This window comes from Aotus nancymaae, unplaced genomic scaffold, assembly GCF_030222135.1.
Source record: "Aotus nancymaae isolate 86718 unplaced genomic scaffold, 86718_ANA_hifiasm-v0.15.2.pri h1tg000004l, whole genome shotgun sequence".
NCBI lineage: Eukaryota > Metazoa > Chordata > Mammalia > Primates > Aotidae > Aotus > Aotus nancymaae.
The window spans coordinates 39,868,911-39,896,534 of NW_026988415.1; the positions used below are offsets into that span (position 1 = coordinate 39,868,911).

The 27,624-nt window shown below is 40.8% G+C and overlaps 1 protein-coding gene across 4 annotated transcripts in view; it reads right to left on the minus strand.

The window, feature by feature from the left end:
• Window positions 1-23,921, minus strand: part of MID2 (midline 2) — a 94,953-nt gene extending 71,032 nt beyond the window's left edge. For 2 of the 4 annotated variants that reach the window (XM_064361888.1, XM_012451693.2), the window contains exons 1-2: window positions 23,703-23,921; window positions 8,661-9,376 (exon numbers count right to left, since the gene is read on the minus strand). In XM_064361888.1, coding sequence (XP_064217958.1) covers window positions 8,661-9,320 — 660 coding nt within the window. In that variant the 5' untranslated portion in view covers window positions 9,321-9,376; window positions 23,703-23,921. Of the gene's footprint in view, window positions 1-8,660; window positions 9,377-23,055; window positions 23,638-23,702 lie in introns of those variants that run through there. The other 2 variants (XM_012451694.2, XM_012451692.2) reach the window with 1 other exon arrangement.
• Window positions 23,922-27,624: the final 3,703 nt, after the last annotated feature.

The following is a 27,624-nucleotide window of genomic DNA, read 5'->3' on the forward strand; positions in this document are numbered from 1 at the left end:
TTTTGTGGATGTCACAGAAGCCATTTTAGTTTATGAAACTGCAAGACCTTCTTCACCTCCAGATGACTACGTCATGCTAGCTCACACAAAACTGTACATGTGTCTGAACAGCACAAAATCAGGGAAAAATTTGGCTGATTTGCATAACAGATTTTAAAAGGCCTCAGTTAGCTAAATTGGCAGTCTGCACTGATTCCATTTTTATCCAAGTTTTACTTCATTTATGTTGTATAGATTAGGCCTCTTTGTGCTCTCGTATTCCCTTCCCAAAGAGGAAAATGTTTTGCCATCTGAGAAAGCTGGGCACAGGCTATTCTTCTTCCAGACAGCATCCCATTAACAGAAATGGCTTCTTCAACCCTCTCAAATAATTGCTGGGTTTTTTTTTTTTCACTTCTCTAGACACAGATTATTTCAGGTAACTTTCTCATTGGCTGTCTCAAGAAACCTAGCCATACATCAAAACACCACCTCTTTATGAAAGAGAGGCAGATTACCCCGTTATGGCACAAACTGGACCATGATCTACATTTGTCATACTCCATGAAAGCATATGTATTCACACATATATGAGCACACTTACACACACCAACCTGACACAGTAAGTACTGAAGCCTGCAAGGGGGTGTAATCTATATTAGTTCTATTGAAGCATATAATTTCCATTGAAGAATGGCACTGTCATAGAATGTCTGTATTCTCTCTTGCTTTCAAAAAGGTACAAGGGGAACATTATCTAAACCTAGACAACATCCTGACTGCTTTTATGTGAGAATTGTACCTTGGGGTGAGCATAGGAAGGGGAGAAGTGAAATAGGGCAGAAAGGCCAATTCACCCCAAGCCTGAATCTTCCTGATTGACAGAAGACAACTTCATCTTTAAAAACAATCTGAGCCAATGACCCCATTACTATTCTTTGACATGCTCTTTTTTGACATCCTGTCTATACACCAACATTTCCAGCTCTTCCAAAAGCCAGAAGCCAGAATCTTCGCATGCTTTTAGGGTCACAGTCTGCTTTCCTTTTTTAACTGCTTGTCTTAAAATACTTACTTTGCTTTTGCTCAGTCTGTCACTTTATGTATCAATTACATATGGCCTCTCAACAACAGAACACGCCATCTGGTTCACAAACTGAAGCCCACACCCTTATGCCAGAATTTATTCTTTCCCTAAACATTTATTTGCTGTTGTATAGACACAGGCTACGTCTCAGAATGAGATGAAGGTAATATACTGGATGTATATCACATAGGTCTACTCTACCTGAGGTTTGTTACAGAATAACCCAATCCTCAAGCCAGGTGAAAGAGTTGCCATCTTTTCAAAAGGTTCTGCGATCTTCCAGCCAAGACCCACCATATCTCCCCCACTCCCCTTATCAGAAATGCTAACTAAACCCTCCCATATTCTTTTCTCGCCACCCCCCAACCTGCTTCAGGTACATAGCATGATTACATTTTTAGCTCAAATGCATACATTATTATTTGTATATTCTAAAAGCAAACCTGTACTAACAACTTAAATCTAGTGTTCATTTTGATAATACTCAGACTAGTGAGCCAAAGCCAACTGTACTTTCCTGGAGGACTCAGGGTTGTATTCCACTTGCACTATTCCTCTTCACTTCCTGCCTCTCATACACATCCCCCTTTCTCTTTCAACTGCTATTCCTTCATGCCTAATTTCTAGACCATGAGTGTTCTGGAAGACTCAATCCTTGGCCCTTGCTCAGCTCACTACTGCATGGCTCTACCAGCATGCTGAGGACTCCCAAATCTATTTCTCCAGCCTCAATCATTCTGCCATTGGAAAAGCCTGAATTTTAACCCCTTCTAGGACACTTTCCCTTTCAGGTCTGCTCTCTGTCTTCCAGATGTTTCAACAAACTCTTTTCTCCTGACTAGAGCATTCTCCTTCCCTGCCCCAACTCCTGTCCCCTAACGGAGTTCGATAACCCACGCAAATTCTATCTTACTATCCCTCCTATGCTCTGTAACAACCCCTGTTCTTCTACTGACATAACACTTATCACACTATCTTGTAACTGTGTCCTTAATTATCTGCCTCCTCACACTAACCTGAGAGCTCCATCAGGACTGAGACTGTGCTGTCTTAATCACTGTACCCCTAACACCTATCTCCTGGTGCCTGTCACCTAATAGATGTTCAAGAAATGTTTGATGAATGAATGATTGTTGAATGACCCACAATCACATCAAACCCAAATCTAAAGTCAAAGCATCCCAAAAAAACTGCCAACCCTTCCTAACTTCAATTTTGTCCTCCTCAATACCACCATCCTTCGAGACATCTCCGCCTCAACAGTCCGTTTTAATTCATTCTCTTGTCTATAACCATGACAGTCATTCACCAAGTCTTGTCCATTCTTTCTGCATGGACTCTCTCCACTTTGGTCCTTCTTCTCCAACAAATTCACTCATGATTCCCTGTTTTTGAGTTCAATTATATCCTTTCCCTGATCCCTCCTCTGTGCTTCAGAGCATCCTGTGTAAACCTCTGTCATAGCACTTACGATACTGAATTGGAATTTTCCATTTACTTGTCTATCTCCCCTGCTAAGCCCAAAGTCCCTTTAGGACTGGGACTGTGCCTGATTTCCTGTGTCCCAGCTCCTACCACAGTGGTCAAAGTGTTCAGTAAGCAAAGTGAATGTTCATTAATTGTCTGTTAAATAAATGAATGAATTCCCTAGCCTAAATCCCTGATGCTATAGTTTAAGTCATTGTCAGTTCTAGCTTCATATGAGACAAAGAACAAGGCATTATCTCATTATATCAACCTTTCATGAACTTGAAGACCATTATCACATATTTCCCTTTAAACCTCACTTCTTTGGGTTCAGTAATTCTTGTTTCCTTAATCTTTCCTCAACTATATTATATTTCTGTAATATGTTTCTTTGCCCAACAATAACAGAGAGGATTTCCATCCACCCAAGAACAATCTCTGAGTCAACATTTTGTAAATTGTTCTCAAACAAATGACTGTTAGCTCCTTTCAAATGCTGGTGAAGAGAAAACTTGAGTCAAAAGAAATAACAGAAAAACAGAAAGATAAGAGTACAGATAATAGGAGTATCTACTTGCTAAACTTGCTCTCAAACCAAAGAAACAATGGAAAACATCTTCCAACACAGGGGCCTGTTAATAATAAATGAGTTCAGAGACAGAAATCAATATAAATCTTGCAGAGAAAAGAATAGGGGTTCAAATGAGTCTTAAAGCACAGTTTGAGTAGAGATGAAATAAAATTTATTTTATCCACATACACACATGAAACATGTACAGATTTATACATATAGTATGTGATGGGAACAAGTCTGGAACACTTAAGAGACCACAGAGAAGGCAGATCTACAAGCAAGAATAATTTTATGAGCATGAGTTGAAGGCTGGTTTAGCTGAGAAACCTGTCAGATACTGTCCCCAACCCCATACTCACATGTTCACTGCCATCAGCACCAGACCTTAGAGAGCATTAATCTGGTCTCAAATGTTTTGTTCTTATTATATTTAGCTACTGTGATTTAGTACCTGACTGAAAGTGAGAAACAACATTTTTCTTTTCCCTCACCTATACTAACCCACCCTGGCCTCCACTGAAGATTTTTCTTACCATGAGTTTGATCTGGCTCATTTATTAGACTGATCCCTAGCCTCAGGATGGGTTCTGCCGAGGCTCTAACTCTCCCTAGGGTGGCAACAGAAAGCTTGCCTTACACTCATGGCCCCCTCCTACCCAACTTATCAGAAGATTTACACACTCTCTCATCTTCACATACAATGACACACATTTTATAGATATACTTTCATACACAGGCACAGAGTCATTCTCAGCCACATATTTATGCAGGAATAGACACACTCATGTATAGTGATGCATACATGTGTATGCAAATATACACTCAACCTAGTCTCTTATATTTCGGTTTCTTTCTCTCATATTTATACTTATGCTGGTTGAGAAACAGTCATATGCCCATTAGTACACTGGTTGAGAAGGTATCTGTCTTGGCAGACAGTAGTGGGTGTCAAGTGGGTAAGTAGATAAATGACTGAGAGAAGGTGGTGACTGAGTGAGAATGGGTGGGTGGATGACAGAATGACTGAGTAGGAAGAAGGACAAGTAATCAACTGTGATAAGATTCTAGAATATTATATTTTCCAACCTTTTAACTCTCATTGTGGCTTTCCTTTGAACATCCTCTAAGTATCATACGTCCCTTCTCTTTGTCTGGCATCTTTAGCTTTCTCTTTTCCAGTCTTGCTTCGTGTGTGTGTGTGTGTGTGTGGTGTGTGTGTGTGTGTGTGTGTGTGTGTTTTACTTTTCCATGATAAAAGGCTTACTCTAGTACCAGGTAATATTTCATAACAAGATTCCTGATATGTAAATGTAACTGCATTTAAGAATTATTTGTAGTAATGAATTTGTGGAAATGTAATGAGAAAAAGAAAATGTGCTTATTTATTCCTTTCAGGAAATTCCTCTATTCCCCCTGGTTTTCATCAGCTATATTTTTGGCAGGCTGTGGGCATGGAAATGTGAAGACATCACTCTCAAAGAGAATTATAATAATCACATGTGATTTATACAGATGTCACCATAGGGTTAGGCAGTTGGAAAATCCAGTGATCAAAATGAATAGGTACTTAAAATTAAGGACATGCCTTACTTTTACTAGCACTCTGGTTTTGAATATTGTCAGTAGTTCACAGGAGATCTTTTTTCAGACTTTCAGGGTATACATTATGGCAAGACAGATTTATATCTTCTAAGATGAGGTTTAAAGCAAGCTATAGATACTGGTATATTTCCTTCAAATCCATTATGAAAACTGAATTCATTTAGATTTCTTGAGCAAATATTATGTGTACAAGACACTAAGGAGAATATCAAAGAAATAAAAGACATTATTTCTGACTTGAAGGAGATTATGATGTAGCTGTGATGTTTTGGAGTGGTCTTATGGGGTCTGAATTATGCATTAAAGAATAGGTAGGATTTGTGCCAGGCGCTGTGGCTCAAGCCTGTAATCCCAGCACTTTGGGAGGCCGAGGCAGGTGGATCACCTGAGGTCAGGAGTTCGAGACCAGCGGCCTGACCAACATGGAGAAATCCCGTCTCAACTAAAAACACAAAATTAGCTGGGCATGGTGGTGTATGCCTGTACTCCCAGCTACTCAGGAGGCTGAGGCAGGAGAATCGCTTGAACCCAGGAGGCTGAGGTTGGGGTGAGCCAAGATTGCACCATTGCACTCCAGCCAGGGCCACAACAGCGAAACTCCATCTCAAAAAAAAAAAGAATAGGTAGGATTTGTAAACAAACAGGCCAAGAGAAGAACACTAGTGAGAGTTAAGAATCATAAAAGAGAATGGTATGTTTTGCAGACGATTAAGAGGCTCACCTGGGTAGATGAAGGTAACACATTTGAGAGGAGTAGAGGGGAAAATACATGGGCAGCACAAGAAAGAAGTTGTACAGATCTTAGAATATTGAAGTATATCAACAATAGACAGTCACCGAAATTTGACCTCTTTTTATGAAGCCAAAATTTATTAAAACAATAACAACAATCTTTTATAAGGATAGAAACTCATGTGATAATGAAAATTCTAAAATGTGAAGCCATTTTATAGAAAGGTCCTATATATCATAAACTAAGATATATATTGGGACTAGTGTGTGAAAAGTGAGAGGTGATGGAGAAAATAATTACTCAGATAGGCCTTACTACTCCAATAACTGTAATGAATAAAAATATTCTTTAAAATTGAATCATTAATTGAACTACTTAGATAGCCTGCTGAAAGAAAAGTGTCCTGCATCGCAATCCTATTGGTAGATTAGACAACTAAGTGAAGATCATGAAACTATACTAAGTACCCCAAGCCCTCTAATCCATTTTGAGTACATGTTAAAAAGACAGGCTAGTTTCTGTTTATTCTGACCTTTCATCTACAACATAATGGTTTGTTTATTCTTTATTGACCAAATAAATATTAGAAGCCACTAATCCTAATCAGGGAGGTTCGTATATAAAAAGTAGTTACAAATGTCAACAGTGAAGTTCGAGAACCAAAAAGTAAAAATAAACACTGTATCAGCTACTGGCTAGAAAGCCAACCTCCTAGATACAAGAAAATAATGATAGTATGGGTCCTATCTCCTATAAGATTCCTGTGCTTCTCTCAGGGCCAGGGCTAGGGGAATATACTCAGGCAGTGTCTCGCATAGCTCCTGCTGGCCAACTTTCTCCCTTGGGGAAGAATCAAGCAGACTAAGGGGGTAATCCTAAATGGTTTTCCAATTTAAAATTAACCCAAAGAAGTGAGTATATGTGACACTAAATGTCAGACTTCCTCTCTGCTTAACATGTAGAATTAATATCCTTTTATACTTGGCACCAAACCAAAGTGACCCCTCCACCCCCACAACACGCACGCACAAGCAGTACCTCTCTCACCCTCCCCAAACTCCAAGATGTTCCAGACAACATAACGAACCACAAGGTTGGGAATGATTCATATGTTTCCACTCTCCATCCAAAAATGAGCAAAAATAGTTTCCACTTAATTTATAATCAGAATTTTCTGCACATTTCCTAAAATATTAAAGGGGAACTATTCAAAATCTGCTTTCTTTCTCCAAAAATTACTAATTAGTCACAGACTAAAGTATGTTTTGGTAAAATATGTCCATGTTCCATCCATCCCTGGAGATGAGGGCTGTAGCTTCATGATGCCAAATATCTAATCAATCATCCAATGTTTTCATGTTTTCGGATGTTTTCAAATAGCTAGTTTTCTGTAGATACAAGCTTACACTAGCCAGTCTTTTTGTTATCTCAACAGTGCACATGGACACAGATTTTTCTGTTTGGAATATTTCTCAAGGCCAATGACTTATTATAGTCCCAACACCTGCAAATATTTGGCAAAGATTGTTCTATCCTCTTCACATCCCCCACTCTTCCTATAGTCCTGCTCCTATCTTTTGCCATTATATGGCTGTAAGTTTAAACAATCTGTCCCTTATTTGATGTCATTAATCATTTATCTATGACCATGAAATGTACAGTTGCAGAAGCATAAAGTTAAGTTTCAAATCACATTTCATGGGGAAAACTTAGATCCAAAACAAAGTGGCAGCCGGCTACAGTACAAAGGATAGTTAACTCAGTCTAGAGGCTGAGTTCCAGTTCTAGCTTTCCCATTACTAATCATTTCTTTGATTTTGACCAAATCACTTAATCTATCAAGATCTGTTTGTACAACTTTAAAGTATAGTGCTTTGACTAGACCAAGTCAAAGGCCTAACATTTTATGATTCTAAAAATTGAAGTCAACAAGATTATTGTCCTCTGCAGCCTTGATATGAATAAGAGTATCACCTTGAGTGAAATAAAAAAATTGAATTTTGTACACATTTATACAGATCTGATATAAATAACAACCAAAAGAGGCACAGACCATTGTATTTTCTAGAATAGCTGCTAAGTAGCTGGCTTCTTAAAGAAATTTTACCACAAATTATCCAATCTGGGCCTTTCTTCTAGCTTGGCTTACGTACTCAGGTTCTATTTGGAGTGGCAATTTTACTATCCATTTAAACATTTTATTTTTCTAGAATAGCTGCTAAATAGCTTACTTCTTAAAAGAAATTATACCACATAATAGGCAAGCAATGGGAATAAAACAATTTGCTGGATCATCAGTGTAAGGCAGGAGGACTTTTTTAAATGGGCACTTAGACTTGTATGTAAGTATTATGTGACACAGTGACTTCAGAAAACTCTGTCCACAGAACACATATAAAAAACTAGGAACTTGTAAGGTAGGAACTATAAACAAATGCTTCAGTCTGTAGCCCATAATAGCAAGCACTGTCACAAAATTTGATAGTGGATTAAATATTTATTGCCTTTAGTTTAAATTTTTAGTTCAGATATTTAATTATCCCTCCCGATTTCATGGTATACTGAAGTTTCTTCAGTTCTTTGTTTTGTTTTGTTTTGTTTTTAAAGGCAGGCTTAGAATTAGCCTTGTGTTAAATGCTTAATGGCAATTTGTAATGGCCAATGCCAAACTTTTGTTTCTTTAGTATATTGAGTACATAAACACAAACATACACTACTGTCCTCCACAAAAATCTCTCACCTACCTAGATACACTCAGACACCTCCATTCACACCTACACAGAGACACACCCTGCCTTCCCATTGCCATGTACCTACATATGCAAATCGAGGTATATGCTAATTGTAGAACACCTACACAAGTACTCACATACTTAAAAGAAGAGGTGGAAAGATCATAGCAAAGATATATAATAAGCAATATGTCACTGACAGAGGAGAGAGGGTGCTGTTTCCCTGGATGAACTACTGGTGTCGCAGGCCATGAGCTGACTCCCCAAAAGTTAGCCAGAAGTGTATGAATGCAAGCATGTTTATGTAACAGATGAGATAGGTTCCAGGGAGAGCTTGCAGATGAGCAGGTTAATCCTCATGAGAACAACTTAAAGTTAACTCACTTGTCATATAGGAAAAGTCACCCATTTTATTAGAGAACTTACTAACTGCATAACTCTATTATGAGACAAAGTCGTGTAAGGGCTGTTCCCCAGATTCCTTACCTTGAGTTTCTCAAATCGATCATTCAGAGATGCGACCTGATGGTCTCGGTGACGACCCACCAGTTTGCATAAGGCACAGATCAGTTGGTCATCAGATACACAGTACATGTTCACTTTCTCATTCTCATGGTCCAGGCAGGTGATCCCTCGGAGATGTGTGTCTGGCACTGGTTCCACCAGGCGGTGGCTGGTGAAAGGTTTCTTGTTGGGGTGTGTGGCCCGCAGGCAACGGTCACAGTAGGAGACCTCACAGGTGATGCATGTTTTTACTGCATCCCTTGGTGGGTCCTGCTCACAGAATTGGCAAGCAATTCGTTCACTAGACATGGCGATGCTGGGCCTGTAAGTCCTTTCCCGGCGGCTCTCACTAGGGGAATTGGGCCCACTGACTGAAGCCTTCTGGAAGCGATCAATAATGTTCTGCAGGGTCACATTCCTCTTGAGGCCATCCAGGCCCCGGTGGTTCAGCGAGATAACATACCTGCAGGTAGGACACTGGAAAGCAGTAATGGGTTCAATGGATTCACCAGAGCTGCAGCTTGAGACCAAGATGCGATGGGCACAGCTGAAGCAGAGGCTATGAGCACAAGGGAGCAGAAGGGGGTCTTCAAACAACTCTAGGCAGATTGGACAGGTCAATTCAGACTCCAGTGTTTCCATCTTTAGTGAAAATAATCCCCCTGAGGCATTAAGAACCACGGAGGCTGGGCTTTCACCTGCAAGGAATACAAAGCAAGAGTCATTACGCATTTCCAAAGGAAAATGGATATAACATAATTATGCATTAACCAATGGGAGCGTTTACATGCTGGATTCCCCAGGGATGCTTAAGCAATAGGAAAGCAATTTGGGAATTAATCAGGAAGACTTTTTCCCCCTTCAAACCTTGTTTTAGACAAATGTCTGTGTTTATTTTCATGCACTAATAGATAAAATCAAATGGTCACCTCTGAATCCTGGTAGACTGATTAGCATTACCATTCCAGCTCACAATATTGGCATGGATCATTCTCTTACATATTCTCCACTGACATCTCTTTCCCAGACTAAAATGAGGCTGAGGCCCTGCAAAATTCCCAATCTCTATTCTCCAATATTGTTCTCTATTTCACTTCAAGGTAAACTGTAGGGGCTGCTTCTATGTCACATCCGGTGTAAGGAAAACAATGCCATATTTTAAAGTAACTCTCTACTTTCTGAAATGATTCCATTCCAAGAGCCTGCATTAAAAAGAGAGAGCTTTAGGAAAATGAAGATTTTGGTATTGAATAAGTTTTTCCTCAGAGTGTGAACTTCAATTACTTCTTGTTATCATACATGGAAATTTCTGTTCCATTCCATTCCTAGTAAACTGAGTTACTCGAAACAAAAGATGATACTTTTTTCACTGTTATCTTCTTCCCTCACCTTCAGAAACCCCTTCATTTCATCAAGCTCAACAAGGAATGATTTCAGACTTTTCAACTTACTCAGCAATAGTTGCTGATCAATGATAAAGTCATATTGCCTGGTGTCTTCAGTTTGGTTTTATTACTAAACACCTGCTGAACTAGCACAAGCCTGCTATGAAGCTCATTGCCCATGTGTATTTTCATGCTTTCTAACACATAGCAGGATGCAAATCAAGATCTAGATAGAAATTAGCAAAGTGCCAGAAATTTTCAGATCTCATAACCTTCAATTTAGTGTGCATCAGTGAGTAAAAGAAGTCACCCAACTGACAAGAAACCAACCTGTTGGTAAATTTATCTATTCTCCCACAGGCATTTCTGTGCTGAACACACAGGTACTTAATTCTTAACTGCCTTGGGTCTTCCATTAATTAAAATACACACAGATAAATATTCTAAGTTGGCCTTAACTAAGGAAAAATATAAAACATATCTTAGTGACTGAAAATGTTAATCCTATGTATAGGAAAGAAAAAGAGTATCTTTCTTGCTTTTTCTTTTTCTTTTCTTTTTCTTTTTTTTAGACAAGGTGTCCCTCTGTCACTCAGGGTGAAGTGCAATGGTACAGTCTTGGCTAACTGCCACGTTCACCTCCTGGGCTCAAGCAATCCTCCTGCAACTCCAGGAGCATGCCACCAAGTCCAGCTAATTTTTATTTATTTTCTTTTTGTAGAGACGTGGTTTTGCCATGTAGCCCAAGCTGGTCTTGAACTCCTGGGTTCAAGTGATCCACCCACCTCAGCCTCACAAAGTACTGGGATTACAGGAGTGAGCCACGGCAAAGAGCCCAAGAAAAGTAATTTTTGCTTTTGAGTATCTTTTGTTCATCATCTTGTCATCATTGGAGACTCTCATCAGGGCTTCAAAATTTCACTCTGCCATTGATATTTGTTCAGATATTGTAATTTGTTAGTGATACCTGTAGACTTCCCAGGATACATAAATACTGAGTACAATTATATTTTATGCCTAAGTACAATATATGTATACCTAAAAGCTGTTTCTAAATCAAACCTTTTAAATGCACTCAACTACCTATTTAATGAAAATCTATATGAAATGGGGCTATAAAAGTGAAGAATCTTTTTGTAAATCACTCTCTCAGTTGGTTTAGCAGGTTCAGATGTTTATACAGTCACTTTTTAAAAAAAGTGATACATAGTATTTTTCTTCTAGAATTAACAGGTGCTTGAAAGTTGTTGGCCAGTATTTTGTAGCTTATAACATCTATCAACGTTCACCTATACAGAGGAAAAAGTCAACAACTAAAATGTACACACATCATTGAATCTTAGTATTGGAAGAGACTTGAGAGATGAAGATTCCAAGTTCCACTGACAGCAGGAATATTGCCTTAGATAGCTCCATTTGATATATTTCTCAGATACTCAAATTCAACATGACTATAAATGAACTTGCTGTGCTCCCCCTCACCTCCAGAAAACAAAACAAACAAAAGACTCCTGCTCCTCTTCTGATTTTCTCTATCTGGTGAATATCATCATCCAAGCCTAGAAATCTAAGAGGTCTCTCATCTACACGCTTTTATCACCTCAACCACTGGTGGCTTCCGGAACATTCTGTTTTGTTTCACTTACATAGCTGTATCTCCAGCTAACTCTTCCTTCTCCTTAAGGGTATCAACTATTTTATATTTTCATTCACAGCACAAGTTTGTGCTTCACACAAACTATATTCAATAATAGTTAATGAAGTATCACTTAAACAAGGAGTAAGAAGGGACCCAGCATTCATTGAGCACCTCCTGTATTCTGAGTACTATGTCAAACACTTTACACATTATTTCACGAATTCTTTCAGGAAACTTATGAGGGAGTTACTATTACTGTATCCACCTTACAGTTAGGAAACTGGGGCTTACAGCCATTAAATAAATCAACCAAGAACATACAGACCCAGAGCACAGGTCAGTATAATGCCAATGCCTGTGCTCTTTTCCCTACACCTTTATTTCAATCCTCTCACCTCCTTCACTGAGGTTTATCTTGACTATTTACAAGAGGATTTCTAAACAGCATGTTTCCACTTCTATTTTTATCTCCCTCAGTCTCTCTGACTTTCTCTGAATCTGCCTATTTCATTCTGAGTCCCTTCCAGAATCATATCTCTGTCTTCTAGGCCTATCTCCACCTCATACTGCACTTCTATTACTATCTCTTCTAGAACTGTATGCCTGCATTCCTCAATATCTGTGTTGGAAGCTACCTGGCTTGGTCAGAAGTACTGCTGAAAGCCATGCCTATGTGTGTTGAAACCTATATAGAACAACTAGAGTACCAAAGCTTTCCTAAGGTTTAAGAGGGTGCCATATAAATTGTCCTGTACAGAGGAAAAGCTCTTAAATTTTGCCTGGAACTTTAAAATTTGTTTCCAAGTCAGTGTGACACTTGAACCTCACTCTGAAATTAAGCCTGGGAAAGCATGCTATGGTTCAGGATTGCCTTGGGTAAGATCAAAATAGGATTTATTAACCAGGGACTTCTGAACTTCCTAGAACGGTTTGCAGAATGTGGTTTGTATGTCATATATGCATGTTTTTTTCTGGGGAAAACGTTGACCATAGCTTTCAAAAGATTCTCAAGAATCTTTGACAGAAAAAAAGCCAATCATTAGTACTCTAAAATAACCTACCTTAGTTGATTTCAGCTCTATAAAGAATATTATAAGGTAGTTACTCTCTGTTGCTTATTAGAACTTTTCTATACTGTTTCTAATCTGTTTGATTTTTAATTACCATATAGTAATTGTTTTGGCCAATTTTCGGGAACTGAATACTTTTATGAATTTCTTCAAACGTGTTCAGTCATCTCTAATTTATGAGGCTTTTTTTTTCTGGGTACTCCTAATATTTATAATCCTTTCAACTATCCCCCATTTTTCCTACCTTTCTTATTATCTAAGCACCTTTACAATACCCTTTATGTGCATTATCTCATTTACTTTTCACAACTCTCTAAAAGGTAGGTACTATCATCATTATTAAAAAAAAAAAAAAAGTAGGCCGGACGTGGTGGCTCACGCCTGTAATCACACCACTTTGGGAGGCTGAGGTGGGTGGATCATGAAGTAAAGAGATCAAGACCATCCTGGCCAACATGGTGAAACCTCGTCTCTACTAAAATACAAAAAAATAGCCAGGTGTGGTGGCGTGCGCCTGTAGTCCCAGCTATTGGAAAGGTTGAGGCAGGGGAATCACTTGAACCCAGGAGGCGGAGGTTGCAGTGAACCAAGATCGCACCACTGCACTCCAGCCTGGCGACAGAGTGAGACTCCGTCACAAAAAAAAGGGAAAAAAACGTAATTTGTCCAAGGTCACACTTGTTTCTAAGTAGCAAAACTAAGAGCCAAACTTAGGATTAAACTTCAGAAATAAATCTATATGTATCTCTATGGTAAACTGATTTTCAACAAAGGTTCAAAGACCATTTGATGGAAAAAGAATACTCTTTTCAACAAATGTTGCTTGGACAACTGGATATCCACATGCAAAAGGATGAAGCTGGAGTCCTTCCTCATATCATATACAAAAATTAACTCATAAGAGATCAATGACCTAAATGTAAGAGCTGAAACTATAAAACTCTTGGAAGTAAAGATAGGCATAAATCTTTGTGAACTTAGGTTAGGCAGGAAACAGTTTCTCAGATGACACCAAAAGCATAAGCAACCAAAGAAAATATACATAAATGGTACTTCATTAAAATGTAAAACTTGAATGCTGCAAATAGCACCATCAATGAAGTAAAAAGACAACCCACAAACTAGGAGAAAATATCTGCAAATAATATTAATATATCTGATATGGGTCTAGTCTCTAGAAATGTACTCCTACAACTCAACAATAAAAAAGGTAAGTAACTCAATTTAAAAGTGGGCAAAGGATTTCAGTAGATATTTTTCCTAAGATGGTATACAAATGGCCAATAATCACATGAAAAGGTACTCAACATAATTAGCCAGTAGGAAAATTCAGATCAAAACTACATTGAGATACTACTTCACACTAAGATGGCTATAATATAATAAAACAAAACAAACAAAAACTGGAAAACAGCACATGTCAGCCAGGATTTGGAGTTAGAACCCTCATACATTGCAGGTAGAAATAAAAAATAGTGCAGCTGCTTTTGGGAAATAGTTCGACTGTTCCTCAAAAGGCTAAATGGAGAGTTACCATACAATTCCACTCCTAGGTATATACCCAAAAGAGTTGAAAATGTGTTCACTCAAAAACTTGTATACAAATGTTCATAGCAGCTGTCTTCATAGTAGCCAAAAGGGAACAGCTCAAATGTCCATCAATTGATGAAAGGATAAACAAAATGTGATATATACCAAAACCACTGAAGATACCAAAAAACACTGAATTATATATTTTAAAATAGTGAATATTATGGTATGTGAATTACATCTCAATTTTTTAAAGAAGAGATTCAATCCCAGATCTGTCTGACTCAATGATGTAAACAGTTAAGCATTATACTATACTACCAACTGTGTGATTATGTAGTATTTGTAAACTCTATTGGATTGCTTGTTCCTTTCAATTGTTTTTCTAGGTTAGTGATTCCCTGTTTAGGTTTTGCAATACCCTGGGACATCTCTAGTGATCAATGAGTGTCACAAAGTTCTCAGCTCCCAGTTTTTCTTCACTTTAAAAAGTATATAAGTGACTCCTGAAAAATATTTTACTCCTATTATCATGAAATACTTTTAGCAGGAGGAAGTGGCATGACAAAAATTAAATAATGGCAAACTGTTGCAATTTCAAAAAGTTTGTGAATCACTAATCTATGCAGAGTTAGACTATGCTAAAGATGAAGACACGCACGATGTGAATCTGATAAGGTATGACTCAATGACAGGTAATCGTGAAAGTTTTTACAATTTATCATAAAAATGCATTGATGAAATGCCTGGGAGGGCAGAACCAATTGCCATATTAAGAAACAAATGCCCACATCCACACACCCTGATTAGTTCCCTTCCAAATCATTTAGTTACTGCCATATATAGTCAAATATGTATGTTTAATTGTTTCTGTGTGGCTTTTCTTCGCCGTGCATTCCACTACAGGGTGAAACCTCTGAAAAAAGAAGTCGAGGAGCATAAACTAGAAGAAGTATCATTAGGATATGTAACTGAGTAGAAACACAAAAGGAGTTTCAATGAAGGTGATCAAAATAAAAAGTAATGGGTCTGGCGTGATGGCTCACACCTGTAGTCCCAGCACTTTGGGAGGCAGAGGCAGGCAGATTGCTTGAGCCTAGGAATTCAAGACCAGCCTGGGCAACATGGCAAGACCCCATCTCTACAAAATATATAAAAATTAGCAGGGTGTGGTGACATGCACCTGTAGTCTCAGCTACTTGTGAGACTGAGGTGGGAGGATTGCATGAGCCCAGCAGGTCGAGGTTGCAGTGAGTGTGATTGTGCCAGTGTATTCCATCCTGGGTGACAGAGTGAGACTTTGTCTCAAAATAAATAAATAAAAATAAAAATTAATTTTAAAAATTAAAATTTTTTTAAAAAAACATAAAAATAATGCATCCTACACTTATGAAATAAAAGACTGATTTCAGCATTGTCCTCCAAATCTAGCCTTTAGCTAACTCTGATTAAGAGAGAAGTCGTAACCTGTACTTTGCATAACTCTATTATTTCAAATGTTACTTGGGCATAATTAACAACTACTATTCTATCTAGTTCTTTTTTCTTCCAGGTCTGCAGAGCATGGCTCTGAGCTCTCACTACCTTCCTGAGGAGTTACAGTATCCCCTTCACAAAAGATCCATGAGTGTGAAACCAAGCCTGATCTCTGGGCCATAGATTAAGAATTGAGCTGAGCTGTAGGTTTAAAAAAACCCAACAAATTAATATAAAATAAATGTTCTTCAGGATATTAAAATTAATGTCCCATGAGTTCTTCCTTAAAGTACTATAAACTGTCTCCCTGCCTTGGGGGAACGAGCAAATGAATATTGGCCTAGTCTGATGTTTCCTCAACTGTAAAATGTTCAAGCTAAACTAGAATCACCAGATGATCTCTTTAAGATGCTTTCCAGCTCTGACATCCTATTATTATAGAGCTCTTGCTATCTGATACCACAAAAAAGACACCTGGGATCATTATAAACTAGCACCTAAAAACACAACTCTTATTTATTAGTGTGACTAGGAAGGCTAACAAGTGATGGACATCATAGCCACAGGAGCTGGAAATAAACAAAATGCATTACTTTACCTTGGCTGAGCCAAGGTGCTCAAGTACAGTGGTTTTGCCTGTTGTAACTCAAAAAAGACATAATGGATGTTCCAGAGGACAGCTAAAGGGGAGGGGAGTCCCATGGGAATATAAACTAATGAAAACATATTTGGGGACTGAAAAAGAAACCAAAATCCAAATCCAAGAACACCATGATTAGAAAAGAACTCCTTGAAGCTCAAAACACATCATTTTGGAACACAGAAGGCAGCCAATGCATCGAATTCACACTTTATAGGATAAGAACTGAAAATAGAAACGTAGACAAAAGAGGCTAGGTGGTCAGTAATCATAATTAATAATAGTCACCTTACATTTGTATATTACTTTATACTTTTCAAATTATTTCAAAGCCATTATCTCATTTGACCCTCATAACAGAGCCTGTTTTAGTCCTGGATCTAAACCAAATTAACTGAGCAATCCTAGGTACATTTAAACTCTTTGAGCCACAGCTTTTTCATCTATCAAATGAAAAATACCTGTCCGGTCCATCTCACAGGGTCTTGTGAGGATCAGATAAGGATAAAATAAAAGTATCAATTTACTTTAAAAATACAGGTATTCTCATCATACATTCACAGATTATATATAAAAAGCAAGTTATTAAGAAAAGCCAAAAATGTTTGGAAATTCATCCCAAACATATGGTTGACATAATGGCAGACAATCACACTCCTCCACAAGACTTCTGGCAGATCATGGGATTGATTGTGGTACTTTTTATGTTCATGTCTTTCCTTTTAGACTGGGATCCCCACCCCTCTCCAAGTGAAGGGCTGTCTCTCTTCTTTTCTCTTAAGCTTTCCTCCCGCACAGGGAGAGCTCAGTACTGGAGGCTGAATACCGACTGGCAGAGAGCACCAGAGCCAGCTCCTGTCTACTAGGTTATTAAAGCCTACCTAATACTTTATAGTACATGAAATTAATGTTTGTTCTTTTCAATAATTAGCTCTTAAATTCAAACATTGGGTATTTTATACAATACAGTCATCATATAAACATTAAAATGAGTATCAAAATAGCAGAACCGAAAGTCCTAAATCTGCTATAAACACAAAAGATTAATCCAAGTAACCAACAAATGAATTTGCCAAAGTAACACAAGATAATTGACAGGAATCCTTTATCTTGATTACACTGGCAGTTGCCAGGTTGAGAAACAAATGGAGAACAAACTTAATTTACCTACAGCTACTGGTACGCTTTCCATCTCCTCTAGGATTGCTTTTCCTAACCTCTGTTACCCAACGAAATATTGGTAAGTTTTTTTTTTTTTAATGATCAGTGGTTCACCTGGATAGGCAGTCATCTACACAATAAAATTGGCAATATATGTATATAGGACATGTTAAATGTTAGGCTGAGAGGACCCCAAGTTCAGGTCAGAAACAAGGGACAGAGAACAGAGGCCTATTTGAAATCAAGCTTCTACTTCCCTGGGAACCACATGGATCCTAGCAACACTGAACAAAGGGCTATAGACAAAGTGATCGAGGATTCTGGACTGTAAACCATTTTTTTATCTCTGTGCTGTATATATTAAGACACTTCACTGTCATGAATTAGCATTGTCTGCCACGTCCATACATTATGCTCCTATCCAGGCAAATTGGAAATACTGTGATTTCATGTTTCAGGACAATTTCAGATTGTATAATGGGTTTGTTATCAGATTGTCTGGTCTCTGTAAGAGGATGATCCAGAGACTGGGGATGCTGTTCATCAACCAGGGGAGTCTGACCTACTGGAAAGAAGCTTAGACAAAGCCCAGCCAGGGCTCTGCAGGGAGATCAGAACCCAAGTAAGATAACGTTTACAAATGCTACTTTGCCAACCCACTTAGGCTGAGCCAGCATCCTAGAGTGTATTCAGGTGAACCTTACATGGAAAAGAGGATGATGGGATGTTGACACATTACTCAAAATCCCTCTACCACCCATACTTTAAACATCTTATGCTATCTAGTAGTCTTAGTAATTTATAGGATTTCTAAAAGAAAACTCAGAAGCTGGGAGATTCATCATCAAATGTATTATATCTGCTTATGGCCATAAAGAAGGGGAAGACAGAAAGAGAAACAAACAGAAATAGCCACAGACTACCTGAGCCCACAGAAAACTCTTAGCAGAGTTTTAATATATGAAAGTGGAGAAAGGAACATATTTATTATTTTGTTTAATTTTTCATACTTTTTTCCAATTATGTCCCCTTCTAAGAAAGGAACACATTTAACATATTGATCCTTGGATGAGAAGGGAAATAAAAAGTAGATTAGCTGTCTTCACAAGAAGATAATTACAGCTGGAATTTCTTGTCTCAACACCATTCATCTGGTCTTCTCACTTGCTAGCATGACCCAACACATTGGTTGAGAAACACTTTTCTAGTCTCTTCTGTACACTGCTTAGTGATGAACACAATATATTTTTTGAGACCCGAAATACAGATGTTAGTGCAATATTCCACCTTGGTACCAAAATCTCATTCATCAAAATGTGAAAAATTTTGAATTATCCTAAACTGTTGTATATCCAGTATCAACATGTTACATCTCATATTTTGATGATGCAATGTTCTAAGTCAAGACACTCTGCTTACTAAGTAAGGAGTGCTTCATGAACACAGATCCTCATTCTTACCTTTGTGCCTAAGAGAGAACAAAACTTAATGCTAAATGGAAATGAAGCACCCCCTGGCCTCCACTAGGAGCCGAGCTCCATGGCCCAACAGCAAGGATATTATCAATATTCATAAAGATCTAATGACAGACACACAAGGCCAAGCAGGTACTTCCAAGAGCAGCTATTTGAGACATATTCTGTGCCCACAGCCCTGTCTTCACCCTTTTAATGGCTCTATGTCCCTGTTGGAAAATACAGAACTTGAGTTCTACGGGATATAATGAGAAGACAATATTCTCCCCTCTTCACCAAGCCAATGAGGTTTGCTGAGTGATAAAGACAGACATACTCCTTGTGTAGATCCCATGTCAATTATTGTGTTGTCAGCAGATTTAATGGGAGGAGGGATGAAGGAATGGACAGGCTCACTACCTAGAGCAATATTTGAATGCAATTTTGAGACCCCACTGGCACTACTTTAGGATCTACAAGTTGGAGCAAGTTGCCCTGCTCTTAGAGGAGGGATTAACTAAATCAATTTTATCTAAATCAATTTGCACTGTTCAGATGATATGTTCATAAAGCAACCAAGTCACTCTGATTTACAGGAGTACTTCCCAGAGGTGGTCTTGCAAGGTACAACATGCCAGATGAGAATTCTAGTAGTCATGAAAACAAATAAGAGGGACACAACCACCCTTTCACGTCCCTAGCCTCTACCTCTGTCCTGCGCAGCCCCTCCCTAACCTAATCCTGGAGCTGCAAGTATGGAGTTTGGCCTGGAAGAAGCAGGAGGCCAAAATACTAGGCTAAATCTGGGGCCTCAGCTCAATTAGCAGAGGTTCTCTGCACCATCATAGGTGCTTAATAAATATTGTTGGCTCTGCTACTAGGTGCTAATCATGCTTATATAGCCATGCCCCAAATTATTCATGCCACTTTTCATTAGAAACTAACAAACTGCCCTCATATAGGCTAAATATGGGTGAGGTTATGTCTTCAAGTAAGTCTGACTCGGATTGTTAGGTTAGAGTGCATTAGATATGATTCAAGCCTCAACTTAAATGATCACCATTACTCTGTATGTTTTCATTCAGTTGTACATGTATTGGAGAAAAAACAGATTTAGGACCTAATTATAATGATAAGATTTGGCTCCGGGCAGTGGGGGGCTAATAATGCTAAAGTAAGGTTTTCAGGAAGTTAAGATTCCTACTTTAGAAGGTAAAAGGGTAAAGAAAGCATTTCCTTTACTTTCTGGTGGTTCACACCTGTAATCCCAACACTTGGCCTTGGCAGGTGAATCCCTTAAGCTCAGAAGTTTGAGACCAGACTGAGCAACATGGTGAATCCTGTCTCTACAAAAAACTTTAAAATTAGCGAGGTGTGGTGGTGTGTGCCTGTAGTGCCAGCTACTAGGGAAGCTGAGATGGGAGGATTGCCTGAGCCAGAGAGGTCAAGACTGCAGCAAGCCATGATCAAGCCACTGCATTCCAGCCTGGGTGACAAAGTGAGACTTTGTCTTAAAGAAAAAAAAAAGGATAATGCTGAGGGTTTACAGAACCCTTTCATCTTCAAAGGACCAAGTCAAGACTAACAATACCCAGTACATAATATTACAGCTTTTACACAAGTGCACCAACTATGAAAGAAAAGTCATAGGAATGTCCTAAAGCCATAAGCCAATGTAACATCAGATTTAGGATGAACTCCAATCTTCTTGACTCCCGGACCTGTGTTTTAGTCACTGCATTAGCTATTCTTGCATTGCCTTCAAGAAATACCTGAGACTGGGTAATTTATAAGTAAAAGAGGTAGGCCGGGCACTGTGGCTCTCCCCTGTAATCCCAGTACTTGGCAAGGCTCTCAGATCGCTTGACCTCAGGAGTTCTAGATCAACCTGGGCAACACGGCAAAACCCCATCTCTACAAAAAAATACAAAAATTAGCTGGGTGTGGTGGCATGCACTTATGATCCCAACCACTGGAGATGCTAAGGTAAAAGAATCACTTAAGCCCGAGAGGTAGAGGATGCAGTGAGCTGTGAACATGCCACTGCAGTCCAGAGCCTGGGTAACAAAGCAAGACCCTATCTCAAAAAAAAAGAAAGAAAGAAAAGAGGTTTAATTGGTTCAGAGCCTGGGTAACAAAGCAAGACCCTGTCTCAAAAATGAAGGAACGAAAGAAAGAAAGAAAGAAAAGAGGTTTAATTGGTTCATGGTTCTTCAGGCTGCACAGGAAGTGTGATGCCAGCATCTGCTTCTGGGAAGGACTCAGGAAGCTTATAATCATGGAGGGAGGTGAATGGGAAGCAGGAGGTTCTCACATGGTGTGAGCAGAAGCAAGGGAGAAAGAGAGTTAGGGGGAAGTGCCACACGCTTTTAAACGACCAGATCTCAGTGATTGACAGTCAACCAAGGTGATGATGTTAAACCATTCATGAGAAATCTGCTCCCATGATCCAATCACCTCCCACCAGGCCCCACCTCCAACACTGGGGATTACTTTTGGACATAAGATTTGGGCAGAGATAGATATCCAAACCATATCAACCACATAAATCAAGTTGTGAGGAACAATCAGGAGAAATCTAATTCACATTATATATCCATGTTACGTTCATTGATTGGGCAGGAATATATAAAAATAGCAAAGACAGTTTCTCCATCAGTACAGTCATGAGAGGAGGTAGACAGGGGGATGTGAGGATCGGGGGTGGAGTAGGGGAAGCTAACCATCTGGGGTAGAATGAAACCACTCCCCGAACAGAAGCAAAGTAGGAGAGGAGAACTCCCTATTCAGCAATTCCCTTCTATTGGAATATTGCCACAGAACTGATTATACTGGGAGGGAGCAGAATGGGGTTAAAGGCAGCCCTTCTGGCCCAACTTGAGAATCAGAGGGATCAACCCCGACACAGTACTTCTCTATTTAGTTTCCAATATATTCCTTTTTAAGGGCTCCTCTTCAGAGACACACAACCATCACCATCTACCTGCCCCACACTCAGAAATCTCAAAAACGCAAAGTGGTTGAGAAGTGAGAGGCTGCATGGCTGGGAGGCTGGGAGTGCACAGGTTGAGGGTGAAAGGCTGGGGTCCAAGGGGCCCTGGTGGGGGATTTGGGTAGGCAAGTAAGTGCTGTGACATAGGAAGGTAAGTAATCATGAAAACGGGTAGGGGACTGTGGAAGAGAGAGAGAAAGTAAAGAGTACAACGACCCTAGGATTTCAATTTCCTGCTCTAAGAAGAAACACCTCTGAAAAATAATGTGCAACACACGAAGTGCTAAGTAACCTAAACCTTATCGTCACCTGTAATGTTTCTGTAAATGTACTCTGCCGTTATTTACTTAATTCTTACAAAGCAGGAATGGAAAATCCCCACCTCTCCCTGGTTGCGTAGCAGTCTGTCCTGTGGACATATGTAAGTTTTCCCTCTCCCCCACAAAGCTGGTTTCACAGCTAGGCCAGAAATAAGGAACCATCCAGACGGAGACTCGAGGATCGCTACCCTGGCAGAAAAGGGATTAAGTTTCACCGGGCCTCCCCGCCGGCAGGGCGTCCGCAGCCACGCCGGCTGCTACGACAGCACCGCCCGGCAGACGGCCGGCCAAGGGGCGACGCCTGGGCCGAGGAGGCTGCTGGCTGCGGGAGCGTGGGAAGGCGGCAGTGCCCTTTCCCAGACTCGCGCCCAGGCGCCCGGGAAGTCGCTCGACTGCCCGCGCCCGGCCCGGCCCGGCTGCGCCGGAGGCCTCGGCAGCCCCAGCCCCGCACCCCAGAGTGCAAACTGCGTCCCAGGAGGGCTGTGGCAGGAGCCCGGGCCCCAAGAGCATGACTGCGAGCCGGAGGTGGGCTGGGGGCCCCGTCGCGGTCTCGAGCCTCGCGGGCCCCATCGCCCTGCCCCGCCGAGCCCGAGAGCCCTCGGCCAACGCCGGGCCCCGGCGGCACCTGAAGAACGGCCAGAGCCGGGGCCGAGCCCTGCAAGGGCGACGACGCTTGACCCCCAGGGCCGCGGCGAGAGGGCGCGTTTTACCCATAGCGTTCCCAGGTGCCAGCCATCTCCTCCGCGCGCCCGAGGGCGCTGCGTGCTCGTCTGCCTCCGCAGCGGGCTGGCTCGGGCTCCGGCGAGAGCTCCCGGGCCCCGGTCGCCGCCGCCGCCGCCGCCGCCACCACCACCACTCTAGGCCGCCGCCCGCCTTCGCCGCCGCTGCCGCTACCGTCGCCGACGCCGCGTAGCAGTCGGGATCCGCCAGCCCGCGCGCCCCGCAGGGCACAGCACGGCGGCCGCAATGCTACCGCGGCTGGGTCTCCCGAGCTAAACTTAAAGAGTTTTCGCCCCTCAGTCCAGGGGCAGCACCATGACACCACGGCAGCACCACAGTGTCATTTCCGCCGCCGCAGAGGGAAAAAAAAAAAGGCATACCCTTCCAAAAGGGAGGTGGAGTGGGGGCAAACGGGGCTGGGGCTGTCACCCCAAGGGAGCACTGGGAAGGGCCCCAGCTGAAGCGGCGCTCCGCCACCTTCCCAGGCTCACCTTCCGCCGCCCCCGCCACTCCCAGCTCCCCCAGCCCCTCCTCTGGAGGCACGTTTACATGTCTTCTCCCCTGGCAGGAGTGACCGGAGAAACCTGAGCAAGCAAAGGCAGCCGGTGGGTGGGGCTCGGGTTACTACTGTACCTACCAGCTGATTCCAGCAGCCTTTTCTCCAGCGCCCTGTCATCTTGAAGGAAGACACACCGAGAGGGACTCGGGCGGGTGTGTGTGTGTGTGTGTGCGTGTGTGTGTTATGTATGTGTGTGTATGTGCGCGCGAGCGTGTCTCTGTGTATGTGTGACAGAGAGAGCGACAGAGAGAGCAGAATGTGTGTGAAATGCAGAAGGAAGACTATGGTTAAACTCTTCTCCCACCCATCACTCCCCCAGTCCCCCGGCCCCACAAATCCCCAGGTTAGAACAAGGAAGAGGCCTTTGCAACCGGTAGTAAGAAGAGAGTGCCTGGGTCCACCGCACAGATCCTCCCGGTGAAGCTGCTCTATGCAAAGTTAACTACAGAGTAAAACAAAAATAGTGGAGCAGACAGAAAAGAGCAGACAATTGAAGGAAACCCAACCCCTCTTTCTTTTTACAAAGGGAGAATGGCTGTGTTTTATTGGCCTCGGGCAGAAGTTGTGGAGGTGGATTAAAGCCATCAAAAGAAAAAAAAGTAGGATTTCTCTTGTACCTTCAAATTGTTGACCAGTAAAACAAGAGGGTCATTACCACAAGGACAATGAGGCAGATGCTAGCTATCTAGGTATTCCAGGTCCCTAATAAGCTAATTGGTCCATTTGGAATCCAGGATTCTCCCATCGGTCTGGAGTCAGCCTGTTTGCTGACCTGTCGTTGGCTCAGAGACCACAGCCCCACTCAAAAGGTGGATGGGAGAGGGAAAGAGCAGGAAGCCCCAGAAGAGACTCTGTTTCTAACTTGGAGCAAAAAGGGAGAAGAGGAAAGAAATGAGAAAATGGGAGGACCCACCCCAATACACACACACACACACACACACACACACACACACACCCCTACCTCCCATTATTGTGCATAGTAACAAGTCCAGAAAATTGAGGTAGCTCTTGGTGTATCCCTTCAGGGAACTAGTAGTAATCAGTCAACACTCCTGTTAATGTGCTAGAGAGCACTGAGGTGGAAACCAAGGCAAAAATCACAACCTGGCTACCCTGATGAAAGTCTGGCCCCTAAGAGAAGTAAAAGTTAATGAGTCATACCTAAAGCACAGGCAACAAAAGCAAAAATAAGTAAATGGGACGATAAAACTTTCAAACATCTGCACGGGAAAAGACACAATCAACAGAGTGAAAAAGCAACCTACAAAACGGTAGAAAATATTTGCAAACCATGTATTGCATAAGGTGCTAATATCCAGAATGTATAAAGAACTTCTATAGCTCAATTTAAAAAAAAAAAAACCTCTTAAAAATAGATAAATGACTTGAATAGATATTTCTCCAAAGAAAATATGCAAGTGGCCAACAGGCATATGCAAAGATGATCAACATCACTAATCGTCAGGGAAATGCAAATCAAACCACAGTGAGATATCACCTCACATCCACTAGCATGGTCACTATCAAAAAAGAAAGAAAGAAAGAAAAAGAAAGAAAGAAAGAAAGAAAGAAAGAAAGAAAGAAAGAAAGAAAGAAAGAAAGCAAGCAGGCAAGCAGAAAATACGGCAAAGTCTGGCTCCCATTTATAATCCCAGCTACTCAGGAGGGGATGCTGAGTCAAGAGAGTCACTTGAGGCCAGGAGTTAGAGATCAGCCCGGGTCACATGAAGAGAACATGTGTCTACAAAAAATAAAATTAGAACAGAAAATAGTAAGGTGTTAAAAGGTTGTGGAGAAATTGGAACCCTTGCACACCATTGTAAAATGGTACAGCCACTACGCAGGGAAACGTAAACTGGTGTAGCTGCTATGGAAAATAGTATGGAGGTTCATCAAAAATTAAATAGAACTACTATATGATTAAACAGTCTCACTTCTAGATATATATCCAAGCAAATAGAAAACAGGATCTCAAAAAGATACTGGCAAACCCATGCTTATAACAGTATCATTCAAGAGATAGAAGCAACTTCAATGTCCATCAAGGGATGAATGGATAAAGAAAATATGGTATATATACACAAGGGAATATTACTCAACTTCAAAAAAGAAGGAAATCCTGTCACGTGTTACGAAGTTGATGAACTTTGAGGACATTATGCTAAGTGAAATAAGCCAGTCACAAAAAGACAAATACTCCATGATTCTACTTCTATGACTGTCTAAAATAGTCAACTCATAGAAACAGAAAGTAGAATGCTGGTTGTCAGGGACTACGAGGAGGGAAAACGAAAGAGTTGTTCAGTGGGTGTGGAATTTCAGTCATGCAGGATGAGGGGGATGTTCTGGGGATCTGTTGCACAACAATGTGCATGTGGTTGACAATATTGTACTGTACACTTGAAAATTGTTGGAAGGATGAAGTTTATGTTATGTGGTTTTTGGCAGAAAAAAAAATTTTTTTAAGTTAATGAGTCAGAAGTCTGCTGATCCCAGACTAATAGAAAAGGGAATAAATAAAATATGTAGTCATTAAAATAATTATATATATGCTTACATATGATATGCATATATATATAACAATCTCAGATATTGTGACATGAAAAAAGTAAAGTGCAGAACTGTGTATGATTTCCCACTAGTCGCGTAGAAAAGCAGGGAGGCACATGTCTATGAATGCTTGTATGACCATAGACTCTTCTGAAAGATACCTAAGAAACTGATTACACTGGTTGTTTGGGGGCCAAGCATAGGTGGAAGTATTTAACATTGCATATGCTCTTTTGTATTGCTTCATTTTTTTGTAATGTTCATGTATCACCTTTTCAAAAACAATTATGAGCAAGGAGCATAAACACAGAAAGTAAAATGGAGATTACCAGGAACTGAGGGGAGAGGAAATGAGGAATTAGTACTTAAAGAATACAGAATTTCTATTTGGGATGATGAAAACATTCTGAAAATAGTGTTATACAACATTGTGAATGTACTTAATGCCACTGAATTTTACACTCAAAAATGGTTAAAACGGTAAATCTTGGCCAGGCATGGTGGCTCACTCCTGTAATCCCAGCACTTTGGGAGGCTGAGGCGGGCAGATCATGAAGTCAGGAGATTGAGATCATCCTGGCCAACATGGTGAAACCCCGTCTCTACTAAAAATACAAAAATTAGCTGGGTATGGTGGTGCATTCCTGTAATCCCAGCTACTCAGGAGGCCGAGGCAGAAAAATCGCTTGAACCAGGGAGTTGTAGGTTGCAGTGAACTGAGATCACGCCACTGCCTTCCAGCCTAGTGGCAGAGCTAGACCCTGTCTCACAAAAAAATAAAAGGTAAATCTTATTTTATGTATATTTACCACTATAGAACAAATTTAAAAACAAAAACTAAAAGGAGGAGGTTTATAGATTATTCCATTTGTGTAAGAAACAGATATAGGATATAGGCTGGACACAGTGGCCCATGCCTGTAATCCTAGCACTTTCACAGGCCAAGGTGGAAGGATCACTTGAGCACAGAAGTTTGAGACTAGCTTGAACAACATAGTGAGAACCCATCTTCTTTTATTTTTACAAAAAATTCAAAAAAAGAGGCATATCTATATGCTGGCAAATGCAGAGAAAATAACCTGTAAGGGACCAGGCAGAGTGGCTCACTCCTGTAATCCCAGCACTTTGGGAGGCTGAGACAGGCAGATCACTTGAGGCCAGGAGTTCCAGACCAGCCTGGCCAACACAGAGAAACCTTGTCCCCACTATAAATACAAAAACTAGCTGGGCATGGTGGTGGGTGCCTGTAATCCCAGCTATTTGGGGAGGCTGAGGCCCAGGAATCATTTGAACCCAGGAGACAGAGGCTGCAGTGAGCCAAGATCTCACCATTGCACCACTGCACTCCATCCAGCTTGGGCAACAGAGCAGGATTTGGCCTCAGAAAAAGAAAAGAAAAGAATCTGTAAGGAGCATCCTGTAAATAGTGTGGGCCTGGAATTGTGGTGGG